Here is a 15,444-nt window from a genome sequence, read left to right on the forward strand (position 1 = left end):
ATCAAGGGGAAAAGTATAGATAGATTTCTTGAAGAAAGTTCTTGAGGATTACAAAGTAAATAGGTGTACTGAAACTTATAATTAAGAAACTTGATCTAGGGCTGAGGACATACATATAGTTGGGTTTTTTTTACTCTCACTTAGGTGTCTACATCATCAGACATTCACATAAGCTTTCATTCATTTGTCATGAGCAAGTGCTGTAAATATGCTTTATTCTCCTTTAAACTTGGGAAAGGGCCATAGGAGGGGAGTGTTCTTGATGTAGTTCTGGAAAGCTGGGTCTGATCCCCATTTCTTCATAGCTTGCTTCTCAAGGATGGGGATCCCACTAACATGTCTCAGTAAGAACCAGACGAAGAGCGGAGAAACTGCACTGAGGTATTGAGGTCCGCGCATGACGGAGGAAGCGGACAGGAACAGCCCTGACCATTGCAGGATCTCCCCCAGGTAGTTTGGATGTCTGCTGTATGCCCACAGTCCATGACTAATAAACTTTCCCTGCAAAAACATGCAAGCTTATAGGATTAATGCCTTTGCCCCATGACATTAATTAAATTGTCACTTGCAAATAATAAGCAGGATTTCTTGTTGCGAGTGTAATTTCTGCATTACTCCCCCTGTCTGCCATTAATCTGACAAACAGCCTGCCCCAAGTGCACACAGTTGGTTATGCCAATAGAGCCGTTACAGGCTGACTCCCCCTGTCTGCCATTGGTTGGCCAAACATATCCCCACTCCAAATGCACATGGTCGGTTAAGCCAATATAGGGCTGCGTCTTAATCAGCTCCCAAGCTCATTAATCAGTATATTGTGTTCACAAATTCGGGCACTGGTAAGACAGTAAAGGACGCTGGCTCACTACATAATGGGACACTGATGACTCTATTTCTGGTGACATGACAACGTCCTCCTTGTACACAATCATAACTGTTTTTTATGAACAACAGCAAAGCTGATATATTTCTAAAATTCATTGTAATGTTATTTTAAGTGTTATGATAAATATTTTGCTAGTTGCATATAGTATAGAACATTTCAGCCGAAAATAAATAGTAAATGTTAGCTAGGTTATGTTCATTACCTGTCTAGCCATGTATGTTTATGATGACATAATTAAATAATGGTTTGTATTTTAAAAAACATCTATCGCGTGTCATTATGTGTCATGAGTTGGCTCACGTGATTTAAGTTTTGTTTCAGAACTTCCGTAAGCTTCGATGCTTCCTTGTTTTCACGGTGCATTGTGGGACTTTTTAGGGAGCGAATGTTTCAGCGATTGAGACAGCCCTTAAAATGTCTGACTCCCTGGTCAGTGCCCTGACTACTGAACTAGGGAGCTGATTGAGATGTACCCTAGCTATTTCATGCTGACTCCCCCTGTCTGCCATTGGTTGGACAAACAGATAACCCTATTATGCCAATTTAGATGTTTCAGGATGTTACATTTTTATTTTATTTTTAAAGAACACACAAATGGTTCACATTTAGTTGTTTTTTTGTATATTTAGCCCATATGAAAAAATATGCCATTCTTCTTTAACCCTCTGGTATTCCTCACTTAGGGCTCACACTTCCTCAGTGGTTAAAACAGACTAAAGACAATAAACGTAAAAAATTCGAATGAAATTAATGTACGATATTTTGTTTCAATAATATTTATTCTTTTATATTTCATGGCACTAGACAATATTCACCTCAAAATTAGGCAGCATGTATTATTATTTTCAATTAATACAGTATTTAAGTAAAAATATAGCAAAGGTATTAAAAAAAACAGATTAGTGCCATCTGCTGGAAGAAATAAAGAAAATAATATGTAATACCATTGCGTAACCACTAGATGCCTGTATAGCCAATATATAGGGCTGTGTTTTTCCCAGTTGCTAATAAGAATAATTATTTAATTAGTAAATAATTAGTAATTACTTACTTTTATTATGTTTTGCATTTGGATATATATTTAGACATTATCAAAGACTACTTTGTTGCTGATTTGTAGATTGCACCCCAAATTTTTTTTCATGTCTACATTTTTTGTGTACTCTCATGGCAAGTGCCACAAAAGTCACCAAGATTTGTATCATTCCGATAATGTAACAATTTTTCAAAACGCATGTTCTTTTGGTTTATTATGACCAAAGACAACCAGAGGGTTAAGATAAACCAGTTTGATCCAGTTTGTAATCTGTCAAGAGTGCAGGTCTCATAAAACTAATTATGTTAAAATATATTTTTATTATATGAATTATATGATTTACATGTCATAATTTAGCTTTCACAACTGAGTAGTCTTATCAGCCTATTATTATCAGTGCAAGTTATTACTCACAGCATTATCTGGATCACTCTTAAAATTCCACTTCTGCTGGTCGGCAATGGCCTCTGTAGCAAAACCCAGCCCCCATATTCCCCAACCGATGTAGTCACGTGGGCCAAGGGGCGCGTCCCTTCTCTCACTGTTTAGAATTAGGGTGGGCAAGAGGGTAACAAATACCCACAGAGCTGGAAAGAAGGAGAAACAAGTTTCAAGTGGCAGTCTATTACTCTTCTGGGTTTAGTAGAATTTCCTTTTAGAGGTCTTTTTTTTGTTACATTATTTAAGTGTGATGTTTAAAGATTGGACAAGGCCTGCTGCAGCCACCAATTAACAGTAACTATGCAAATAATAAATAATGTAATAGAATAGATGCTAAATAATTTACATACACTTTTTTGATTCAAAACAGAATAGAACAGAGATATAGGATGGAATAGGTTGAATGATTGTGTTATATAGAATAGAACAGTATAGAATAGGTGCAAAACTTCTCCTTATGTGATTCATAATATAATAGAATTACTTTCCTAGTTGTCTCTTATTGTTGTGATAAGGATTGGATACGTATGGCCAACTTCAGCCATCAATTAGCAGTAACTATGCAAATAATCAATAGCCTTAGTTGAAATACCTTGCATGGTCCAGTACACAAAGAATGTCCCAGGGCTGTCTCTGACATTGTTAAACCTCCGGTCTTGTCCTTCCTTTAGGATTCTAAGAAAGAGAAATGTCCCAAGTCTGCAGGACAAGGCCCAATCTGTTACTTATTGACTTATTAACCAGACCTTAATAGATACTTTAATACAACATGAAGCTGGACTGACTTCACTTTTATTAACGCTGTTAAAGCAACAAGACTCCAATAAATAGACACGTCTTTTGTTATAGATCACTTTATCTATCTATCTATCTTTCTATCTATCTTACCTCAGGCCCCAGGCAGTAACAAGTCCAGTTTGTACGTTCTGTCTAAGGTGTCCATTTCCGCCCCATACACGACTCAGATGAGCCAGCAATATATAGGTACCAGATCCTACAGAACAACAAAATTAATTTATGGTTAAACTGATAAGGCATTCAGTATCCCTCCAGATATGGGCAGAGCAGCCAGTCACCTGTGTCCGTCCATTTTAAAAGTGAGGCGTGTTCACTGAATATTTTACCAATGAACATAGAGACAATTGGTAGCAAAGTTCAAGGATTCTCAAGAGCACACTTCTCAGAGAGAAAGAAAGAGGGAATAGCACTCAGGAACCTGGGTTTGAAAAACTGAAATGGTTGGATAATTGTTGTACTCCATTGAAAAGAAATGCATATTGAATGCTGACAGGTAAGTAGAAGCTAATGTTTTGTTTTTTGTTTTTTTTTCATGTAGAAAAAAGAATTAGCTTTACATGGATAATCATATCCTAATGTTCTCAAGGTATGATCACTTTCTACATGCAATGAATAAAATTATAATCAGTATAACTGTCAAAATTCTTAATATATGCTTTATAAAACTGTTTATGTATAACATTACTGTTGTGTTGAAAATTATGATAGCATGTGTGATAAAATGTATTTTAAAATCTGTACAGAAGTTTAAAATGTATGTTTCAGTGTTAATATAACTGATTTTCGAGGTCTATGCATACGTTTTAATTTATAAAAATTAAATAGCATATATTATTGCACATGTAGTTATTTATATAAAAGATCACATATCCGAGTTAACGTCGTTATTTTTTTCCATCCGTTTTTGACAAGTCCCGCCTCTAGCTGAATGATTGACAGTGACGTAGCCATAGTTTGGCCAATCAAGCGACGACTACTCTGTAGAGTAATTTGTCTGATTGGTTAAAAGGACGTCTTGTCGAAATACGGGTGGGGGAAATCATGCTCTTCAGTAAGCTGGTTTAAGATCATGTCTTGTGGGTGGAGACGTATTTATGGTGGTTTCACAACACCTCATTGTAGTTTAGATAACCACCGTCTCGTAATACATGATAACAACCTATTTTTCACAATAAACAAGTAAAAAAATAAAATAAAATAAAAGACATCGCTTGTGTTGCGACCCAACGAAACACATACAACATTATTTAAGACGAAATACCATGTACAATCTGTGCATGCATACTAATGCATAAACATGACAAAACCGACGAAAGCAATACATATTATATTACTATATCAAGATCGTGATTACCACGCCTTTTGGATAAATAATTTACCTGCTAAGTCGTAAAACTTTTCAGTTTTGAATGCAGACGCTAGTGACCATCCAACCCACTGAACGGCCAGGTCGATGGCTGCACATTTGGCCAACGTGCTTCCCATGATCATCTCCAGCTGGTTCTGAAGTAGCAATGTTACAAACTTGAGCTCAAACATACAACCCTATAGAAAAAAATACGGCAGAGCAAAGTTCATAACATACAGACTTCAGTGAGGAGGAGTGGCCAATACTGATTCTGTGCGTACGGTGGCTTATGGGAACTGTAGTTTGAGAATATCTATAATGCTTTTTATGTATTAGGTACTGCTTGAATAGAATAGAATAGAATAGAATAGAATAGAATAGAATAGAATAGAATAGAATAGAATAGAATAGAATAGAATAGAATAGAAATACCCTTAATGGACCCATAATTGTAGCCTAGAACAGAACATAATATGTAGCAATATGCCAAATTGTACTTCCACTTATTTGATTCAGAATAGAATTGAACAAGTTGAATGTCTGATCTTCATTGTGTAATATGAAATACAATAGACTAGTATAAAATAGGTACAAAGGTGACAAACTTCTACTCATCTCTTTTATTACATTTAGTACTTTTCACAATATAGATTGTTTCTAAGCAGCTTCAAAGTAATAAACAGGAAAATAATGGTGTTAATGTTGCAAAATTCATCAATTTTTAAACAACTTCAATTTTAGCTGTGAAGCAGCTCTAAAGAAGATACTAGTGTCATTATTCAGCTCAGTTCAATATAATATAATATAATATAATATAATATAATATAATTAATATAATATAATATAATATAATATAATATAATATAATATAATTTCAATGTTCTGACTCCACTAGTGGGCCCTTACACCAAATACCCATTCACAATGAAATATGACTCAGGGGCCGCCACAGTGCTCAAGTCACAACCTGTAAAGATAAGAAATTTATGACTTATGACTGTAAAAAAAAACAGGAGAAGGTGTGTTTGGGCTCAGACAGAATACAGGCGAAGGTAAAGACACCAAGTCAACTTTCTTTTGCTCTAAATAGTTCCTTTTATTCTCCAGGGTTGGCCATTTAATTCAAAGGGCTATTGAAACATTATTCCAGATTGAATACAAGTGAAGAACATGGCAGAAAGCAAGGCCAGCATCAGCTCGAAAGGAGGGGCCAATGTGCTTGCTAAACAGGTGCAGAAAAAATTCAGCAGGGCACAGGAGAAGGTACGTGGCTGGAATCATAAAACACAATAGAGTTAAGAGAGCCAGTGTGCTTTCCAATGCTGTCAGTCTTCCTGTTTAAGAGCGCAGAAACTTTAGTGTTATCTTGATCCAGTAATCGATTCAGTCACCTGACATGGGAGTAGCTGACACAAGTTGCTTTATCTACTCCATCAATAAGAGCCAATGTAAACATATAGCTTCCTTCTTTGCTTAACAGTGTCCGTTATTCCCCGAATTGTTTTAATTTGTCTGCCAAGGCTGACCAAGTCTCCATTTACTTTTCTGTTTTCACCTGTTAAACCCTTCATATCTTGTCATCTCAAAACTGATCGTTGGTGAAGTCAGATGAATAGGTCTTAGGATCTAAAACTGTAAGGAAGCTTTTTTTTCGTTGTCAGTGTGAGCTTATCAATATTTTAAGGATCAGGTGTAACATCCATTGCACAGCTGGCAAGTACACTTGGAGAATACCCTTGTCAAGGCTGTCAGGTGTTTGTAGGCACGTTGTAACATGTGATGCCTTCGCAGGTTTTGCAGAGACTTGGCAAATCCGAGGAGACCAAAGATGAGCACTTTGAGCAGTGTGTGATGAACCTCCAATTTCAACAGGTAAATTATACATCTACTATATGGTATCCAAAGTAGCAGCTTCGAAGATCAAAAGTTGACCTAATTTTTCCTTGTGGTTTCTATTGCAGAACGATGGATACAGAATATACAAGGACCTTAAAGCGTACATCAACGCTGTCACAGGTTGGCTCTTTACTGTGAGACTCGTGCAGGACATGGGCTTAAACAGGAATACTGACATGCTTTCTTGTGCTTGATGTTTAACAGTAATGAAGGATGCTTCAGGTCGACTGTTTCAGTCCTTGTTTGATGCATATGATGATAAATGGGATGGTGTAGAAGATCTTGGGGAAGTTGTGGAGGTAAGTCTCAGAGATCACACTGTAAGAAAAAAATTCTGTAGAAAAACTGATATGGCTGGTACATTTCTGCCAGGACATTGTCCGTTAAAGGAATAGTTGACCCAAAAATGAAAATTCTGTAATTAATTACTCACCCTCATGTCGTTCCAAACCCGTAATACTTTCGTTAATCTTTGGAACTCAAACAAAGATCTTTTTGATGAAATCTGAGAGCTTTCTGTTCCTCCATTGACAGCTACGCAACTACCACTTTTACGCTTCAAAAAGTGCATTAAATGAATCCATATGAATTGAGCGGTTTAGTCCAAATTTTCTGAAGAGACGTGATCGCTTTATATAAGATGAATAGACTGAATTTAGGCTTTTATTACAAATGTGTCTCTCTGTGTTCCAAAGGGAGAAGAGCTTCTGTGGAAGGATTACGAGTCCAAGCTGCATGATCAGGCATTAATCACTATGGAGTCTTACATGAGCCAGTTTCCAGATGTCAGGGTAAAAACGGCTGCCTGATATATTGGCGCATAGCCTACACCTCGCACAAAGCTCTCAATCATTTTTTAAAATTTTGTTTTTTAATGAGCAGTTTCGTCTGTCAACTATTTTTCTTCATGATTCAGGAAAGAGTGGCCAAGCGAAACAGGAAACTCGTAGACTATGATTCTGCTCGTCATCACCTGGCAGGGATGCAGAACGCTAAAAAGAAGGATGATATCAAGATCGGAAAGGTAGGCCTATATTTAATGACTGACATTGAGAAACAGTCACTCAGTAAATTTGTTTGTAACCTTACAGATAAGTTCTAACCTTCAAATCATGTTCTTTACTACCAAACATGACATTACAAGCATCATACTGACATGATTCAGATTTATGAAGACCAGATATGGGACTTTCCTTTGTGCTGTTGTTTTTAAGGCAGAGGATGAGATGAATGCAGCCAAGGTGATATTTGAGGACATGAACAGGGAGCTGAAGATGGAACTGCCTATTCTATTTGACACGTGAGTTTTGGAGTTGTTTTTATAGTACACAGACGGAACTTGTTCAAATGTTAATTAATTAAACAAATGAAATATCATAAAGATTTTGAATGGCTATAATTTTATAAACTATATGGTTTCACTTTATTTTACAGTACATGCACTTACTGTACGTGTACTTACCAAAGAAAGTACTTGTTAATAAGTTCAGGGTTAGTACCTAGTTATTACCCAGTTGTTATTACTACAATAAGTACATAATATGTACAAGGGGAACATGACTGTAATATAAAGTGTAGTTACACCTAATTTTATGGTCAGTAAATATAGCCTATATATAGATATATTAATTAATTTTAGATTCATTTTTGTTGTTGTTGGCATCTACAAACTGAAACTTGGCCAATATTATTTGTTTTGCATTCTATAGTCGTATTGGTTGCTATGTCACAGTCTTCCAAGCCGTTTGCAACCTCAGAGACATCTTCTACAAGGAAATTACCAAGGTAAACCAAAAGTAAAAAATACAGCTTGAATCATTAAACAGTGATTCATCATGATCTGCAACTACTTTTTTTTTTTTTTTTGCCCCAAGAACAATGAGGTTCTACAGACTGTGATGAAAGAGCTGAGCACCCAACATCCAGACAAGAGCTTTGTCGTGAAGAATTTGAACCGGTATTATATGCTGTTCTTATATACATATTTTTTTAAATAAACAAGTTAAATATCAGTAAGAATTTAGCTGGCAAATATGGTACAAATGACTCTCTTTGTTTCATTTTAAGCTCAGGTTCCTTGAAAAGAAGGTCATTTAGAGACACGTTGTCTCCCAGATCACTTAAAAGCTTTTATGATATGCACAAAGGTTTCAGCCCCAGGGACTCTCTCAGGTAAAATCATCATTTCAATTTCTCTCTTTGCCTTGCAGATTTAAAAGTTGGGAACTAATGCCATCTGCTGGTGAATGTGCATGATTAGTTATATAAAGAAGTGTTACAAAATATATTTTTTAATGTTTTAAATTACACAAATACTTGTTTACTATAGCAGTGGTTTGTTTGTTTATTTGTTTAATACAATATAATTTGGCCAAAATAATAATGTAGTATTTGTTTTCTTTTTACCTTTCCCATTATTGCAGAATGAATGTTTTGTGGCTCATAATAGTTTTACTATTTGAGTTTAGCTATATAGACATTTAAACAGCCTATATTCAGGTATTTATTAGTTCCCTATTGTGACAACTTAACCCATTTAACTTGGCATATTTTCACCACAAAAAAAAATGTAAATGGTTTAAAATACACTCACCTAAAGGATTATTAGGAACACCATACTAATACTGTGTTTGACCCCCTTTCGCCTTCAGAACTGCCTTAATTCTACATGGCATTGATTCAACAAGGTGCTGAAAGCATTCTTTAGAAATGTTGGCCCATATTGATGGGATAACATCTTGCAGTTGATGGAGATTTGTGGGATGCACATCCAGGGCACGAAGCTCCCGTTTCACCACATCCCAAAGATGCTCTATTGGGTTGAGATCTGGTGACTGTGGGGGCCATTTTAGTACAGTGAACTCATTGTCATGTTCAAGAAACCAATTTGAAATGATTCGAGCTTTGTGACATGGTGCATTATCCTGCAGGAAGTAGCCATCAGAGGATGGGTACATGGTGGTCATAAAGGGATGGACATGGTCAGAAACAATGCTCAGGTAGGCCGTGGCATTTAAACGATGCCCAATTGGCACTAAGGGGCCTAAAGTGTGCCAAGAAAACATCCCCCACACCATTACACCACCACCACCAGCCTGCACAGTGGTAACAAGGCATGATGGATCCATGTTCTCATTCTGTTTACGCCAAATTCTGACTCTCACTCTCAGAAAAAAAGGTACAAAAGCTGTCACTGTGGCGGTACCTTTTCAAAAGGTACACTTTTGTACCTAAAGAGTCTGAATGTCTCAACAGAAATCGAGACTCATCAGACCAGGCAACATTTTTCCAGTCTTCAACTGTCCAATTTTGGTGAGCTCGTGCAAATTGTAGCCTCTTTTTCCTATTTGTAGTGGAGATGAGTGGTACCCGGTGGGGTCTTCTGCTGTTGTAGCCCATCCGCCTCAAGGTTGTGCGTGTTGTGGCTTCACAAATGCTTTGCTGCATACCTCGGTTGTAACGAGTGGTTATTTCAGTCAAAGTTGCTCTTCTATCAGCTTGAATCAGTCGGCCCATTCTCCTCTGACCTCTAGCATCAACAAGGCATTTTCGCCCACAGGACTGCCGCATACTGGATGTTTTTCCCTTTTCACACCATTCTTTGTAAACCCTAGAAATGGTTGTGCATGAAAATCCCAGTAACTGAGCAGATTGTGAAATACTCAGACCGGCCCGTCTGGCACCAACAACCATGCCACGCTCAAAATTGCTTAAATCACCTTTCTTTCCCATTCTGACATTCAGTTTGGAGTTCAGGAGATTGTCTTGACCAGGACCACACCCCTAAATGCATTGAAGCAACTGTCATGTGATTGGTTGATTAGATAATTGCATTAATGAGAAATTGAACATGTGTTCCTAATAATCCTTTAGGTGAGTGTATGTTGCCAAAACTTTATATTGACTTTTGGCAACTAGCCCGGTCTACCTGTATATACATTTTCGGCATGCATTACTGCACGCATAACATAATTGAATAGGATATCTGTTTTCAAGATGCAAACCAACATAATTCTCCATACATTTGCTATTACAGGAGAGGCAACTCATCCAGTTTTAGGTCTGACAGACCAACATATGGGTCATACAGCCCCACCAGCCCTCTACCCATTTATGAAAACGTCTCTGGTGCCAAAGATGCAAAAGGCAGCCCTATAAGATTAGACGATACTACAGAGGACGAGCCACGGGTGGATGACACCAGCACCTCTGAAGATAAATCAGTGGTAGAAGACAAGAGAGCCGAAAAGAAAGAGTCCTCGCAAGCCTCAAGTCAAGATGGACGAGGGGAAACGGCAAATGAGGAGGGGTCTTCTGAGGAGGACAGTGATGAGAGCGAACTGAAACCAAACTCGAGTCCCGCCGAATGCTCCAAGATCAAAGATCAAAAATCATCTGAGAAGGTGGAGGATGATGGGCCTTCTGGTGTGGAGAATGGAATAGCTCGTGAATCAGATGTGGAAGAAACTGATGCTTCAAGCTATGTGAGTTCTGTAACCCTAAACATACATATATTCCATTCTGAACATAGCCATTATATTCATTCATCAAAGAAACATAACAATGTAACTCAAAAAGAGGTGTCATTTTATTTATCTGACCTGTTTCAAGGCTCTAAACAAGGGAGACCATCCGTCAGGAGAGGTGAAGGAAGGAACGAAAACAGAAGCCCCTAAATAGTAGACAAAAGGTCAGCATAATTTGAGAGCACTTACATCTCACACTCATGTTGTGATTATGTGTTTTATTTAATCCATGTGAGCAAATGGCTTAATGTGCATTTCATTTCATTTCAAATTCATCTGTTTACAGAAAAGACACGTTGTTTGTTGGAAATACACTGGAATTGGACAGCAAATTCACAACATAACAGAGGATTTCCAAATGCTGCACTGACGTGGATAAAAAAAAAAAAATCCCATCCCTGATCTTTTGAGATATGTTTTTTCAGAGAAATGTTTAAATTCTGGGTTTTAATTCAATTACAGTTTCTTTTACAATATAATAACTTTCCTGTATTGTCTTTTATCCTTCGGTGTTCCTTATTATGGATTTGAATGTTTTTAGATAGGCTATATTACTCTTTACATGATATCCATTTATCTAATCGACAAATGATCACAGGACACAATGGAAATGTTTATAATGTACTTGACAATCACCCCAAAACTTTTACTAAAAATTAACTTACCACTCGCCTATTGTTTTTTTGTGTGTTTTTTTTTCTTCATTACACACTCAAGCAATTAAACTAATGATCCAAATCCCCGTTCTTTATTTTCAGAGGTTAGTCTAGCATGCTGGTGTGGTTGCTGGTTAATATTAGTCATTTCGTGGAATGCGACCAGTTTGATTCTTCACGGGAGCGGGCAGGAGGAAACGCTTGTGAACGCGCACAAGCTCATCTCGTTTCCGCGAATCGGCTCTTTTGAACTATTTGTTTCAAAGAACCTGTTTATAAACGAGTCAACGGTTCTTTTACTTCGTGACGCAACGCAATTACGTCACCTGGTCGCATGTTATCGCATGTTATGCACTCAAACAATATTACGTTTTATTAGTGAGGTTTTTAAATCCACTTTCACGAGTCTCCGCTATGATAGGCTATTAGAAAACTGCATATTTCATTTAAGAAACGGAACATATTTTGAATTTACATTAGGCCTAAACAGTACTAAAATTAATTTAGTCACACAAATGTTTCTGCATGTTTTAATAAATAATAAAACTAAACAAATGATCAAAATAACAATCAGTCCCGACGTTACGGACATGTTTTTACAGTCTATGGGTTGAATTCGGTTAAATGAGTCAGTTATGGTTATTGACTCGAGAAAAGATTCGACTCTAAAGAATGATTCATGCAAAATCGGCATCGCTCAGTGAGCGTGTGGTGGCTTTACGTTGTTCTACTTTGAATAGAACGCAGTCTACTTTTCATGATTTATCAGTCTGAAGTTTAACTTTTATCCCCGTGATCGCCATCTTTAGTTGAAAAGTAGTTCATCCGCGACTTTGACACTCAAGCACTCAGGTAAGTTTTATTTTGTTCCTGTTGGACTGAAAGTAGATCTGACGGTTTCAAATGGCTGAACAGCTGTTAAATTATTTGTAAGATTTTTGCAGCTTTTTAAAGTGATCGTTCACAGTGTGAGAGGGGTTTTCCGACTGCCATCGATAAAATAATATAATTCGTTTTAGGTTGCCTCTACAAACACACTGTTTCTTTGAGTATGTGGCGACCCCAGTAACGTTACCTCTAGCTTTGTGTTTACTTTGCCTAAAGTTAGGCTACATCACGACGAGATCCTTTATAAAATAAGCGTCGTGTGTCTCGGAACCCTACGAGATTTGTTACAAGGAAAGTTACATTTTAATTAAATTTAGGAAGTGAGACATGTGACTGTTGCTACAGCATTTATTTATAAGATAAGTGCGATTCCATAAAACGGGTGAAAGGGTGTACATTATATACGTGTGTGTGTGTAAATATGAGATAAATAATGAAGAGCTAATTCAAACTTTTAATGTTTGTTTATATAGGCCTAGACATTTTCCTAACCACTTCTAAAAATGATTTTTTGGTTTTCCTCATTGTCTCCAGCTTTGTGTGTGGGACACACACACACACACACACACGTTGTTTTCAAGTTTTATAGGGACTTTCCATATACATGGACATGTATTTCCATAGACAAACTGTATAATCTATCTCCTTACACTAACCCGACTCCTAAACCCACCCATCACAGAAAACTGAATTTATATATATGTATATATGTGTGTGTGTATATATATATATATATATATATATAAAACATCACTTATATGATTTATAAGCTGTTTTCCTCATGGGGACCCAAAAATGTCCCCACAAGGATTGCAGATAATGCCATCTTTATGGGGACATTTTGCCCCCATAATGTAGGGTTTACCAGGCCACACACACACACACACACACACACACACACACACACACACACACACACACGTTTACTTAGCTATCTAAATGGGGACATTCCATAGACATAATGGTTGATGTACTTTACAAACTTTATATTCTATCCCCTTACACTAACCCGACTCCTAAACCTACCCATCACACAAAACTTTCTGCATTTTTAAAAAACCTTTAATCACTTTATTTTTATACCAGATTTACAAATAAAGACATACCTAAAGGGAGGTTTTTGTCACTACTGGGTACAAATTAGTCCCCAAAATATAGTTAAGTAGGTACCCACACACACACCCGTACACTCTTCATGTTTTATGGGGCTTTCTTTGTGCAGTTTTCATCATTTAGTATGATGATGACTTATAAGCTGTTTTTCTCATAGGGACCCAAAAAAGTCAAGAATACAGCTATGGTGCGCACTGAAAATTCAAAATCCTTTTAGTCAATGTATTTCACTTTTTTTTAAGGGGTAATATACACACTGAAGAAGGCCTGCAAGCTGAAACGTCTGTTGTATTATTCCCCTGTTAAAAAATTTGAAATAAAGTGACTAAAAGCTATCATAGTTGTATTCTTGAAGTAATTAAATAGATTTACGCACCAAAACAGGATACAAGGTATGAGACGAGAGAGCACGGTGTAAACGACTCAGTGGACAAAAAAAAAAATGTCCCCAAGGATTTCTGGTATTGCCATCATTGTGGCGACATTTTGTCCCCATAATGTAAGGGAATACATTACCACACACACATACACAGTCATTGTATCTCTGTATATTTTCCTCTTTAATAAATTAATTTAAACATTTTGTGTAGTGAAACGGCAACATTTGTAATGTCAGTTTCATCTTTCATTTAAAAAAAGACATAATTGTGGTCCAACATAAACAATGTATCTGAAAAATCACTATCAAACTAGAAAAGGCACCTGTTTCGTAGAACCTGTGATGTATAGTTGTAGAATTATTTTGAAAAGTGGGTTGATGCAAGTCTTTGAAAAGCACTTTGACCCAAAAAGTCCAAATGTAGAAAGATCGATTAGGCTAAGTCCTCAAACTTTTATAGGCGTCCCTCGCTTCAGTCAGTGTCAGTAGACCTTAATGTACTTACTGTACAGGTTGTTGAGTGATGCGTCTGTCTCACAACCCAGTGATGTTTGTCCATGTTTAATAGTTAATGTATGAGGTTTACTCAATAAGTCATATGACTGTTTCACACACTAAAAATGTGATTGTTGACACAAGTCTGTTTATTTTGCTCCAAATAGGTGTCCGTTCCAGTACAAGTATGACTTTCACCATGACTAGCATTGTACCTAGTGGTAAGTTGTGCACATTGTCTTCTAATATAAAGAGCAAACTATTAAAAGCTTCCCTCACAGGCTTTGGGTGTGTCGCTCAAATCAAACAATGTATCCGAACAGTATAATAGCCTAGTGCAACATAATCTGTCTTGGCACCAACACATATACGTAATACATGTACGCTTTTCAATCCTGGCCTCATTTTGGTGTAGTACTGAAGCATTAAATAAAATCTACGCACAGTTAATGCCTGACATCGTGCCATCATTTTTTTTCTTTCTCCTAATCTGATTACTCCTCAACAATGCTGATCATGTTCTCCATCTGAAATGGTTGTAATTCCACATTTTAGTGCATGTAATCTTCTTGACATACAGGTTTTGTGTCGTCTTCAGTGTTTTTGTTCTTTTCACAGTGACAGATGTTCCAGCAAATACTACAGCTGCTACACCACAAACAGACTCGACTGTAATAGGAGGTAAATGTCTGCCAGTCTATTAATCTAGTTTATACTATAGATCATGATATTAGACTAAAGCCACTGAATTATATTGTGTTGGACACTCCTAGAAAGCTTTTGTGGGGATGGTTTCAGATTTGTAAGGTACTGTTCAATGAGACTACATAACCTATTATAGGAATGCTATTTGACTCTATTATTATTGTAATATATTTTTTAAATGTAATGTATTCCTGTGATGGAAAAGCTGAATTTTCAGTGTCACATGATCCTTCAGAAATCATTCTAATATGCTGATTTGCTGCTTAAGAAACATTTCTTA

The 15,444-nt window shown here is 36.8% G+C and overlaps 2 protein-coding genes across 2 annotated transcripts; one reads left to right on the top strand and one right to left on the bottom strand.

Moving 5' to 3' along the window:
* Positions 1-96: 96 nt before the first annotated feature.
* On the bottom strand, positions 97-4,870 carry LOC309481361 (uncharacterized protein). The gene is made up of 5 exons (XM_082146268.1): positions 4,538-4,870; positions 3,249-3,354; positions 2,953-3,059; positions 2,334-2,506; positions 97-501 (listed from the first exon to the last, which is right to left on the bottom strand). Exons 1-5 carry the CDS (start codon positions 4,695-4,697, stop codon positions 214-216), a joined length of 834 nt encoding a protein of 277 aa, XP_082002394.1. The 5' UTR covers positions 4,698-4,870; the 3' UTR covers positions 97-213.
* Positions 3,488-11,598, top strand: bin2a (bridging integrator 2a). Its single transcript, XM_082146230.1, has 14 exons — positions 3,488-3,651; positions 5,614-5,769; positions 6,298-6,378; positions 6,468-6,522; positions 6,607-6,701; positions 7,098-7,193; positions 7,319-7,426; positions 7,617-7,702; positions 8,112-8,187; positions 8,277-8,359; positions 8,470-8,574; positions 10,439-10,886; positions 11,014-11,092; positions 11,215-11,598. Exons 2-13 carry the CDS (start codon positions 5,677-5,679, stop codon positions 11,080-11,082), a joined length of 1,395 nt encoding a protein of 464 aa, XP_082002356.1. The 5' UTR covers positions 3,488-3,651; positions 5,614-5,676; the 3' UTR covers positions 11,083-11,092; positions 11,215-11,598.
* Positions 11,599-15,444: the final 3,846 nt, after the last annotated feature.

This window comes from Leuciscus leuciscus, assembly GCF_965113295.1.
Source record: "Leuciscus leuciscus genome assembly, chromosome: 18".
Taxonomy (NCBI): Eukaryota; Metazoa; Chordata; class Actinopteri; order Cypriniformes; family Leuciscidae; genus Leuciscus; species Leuciscus leuciscus.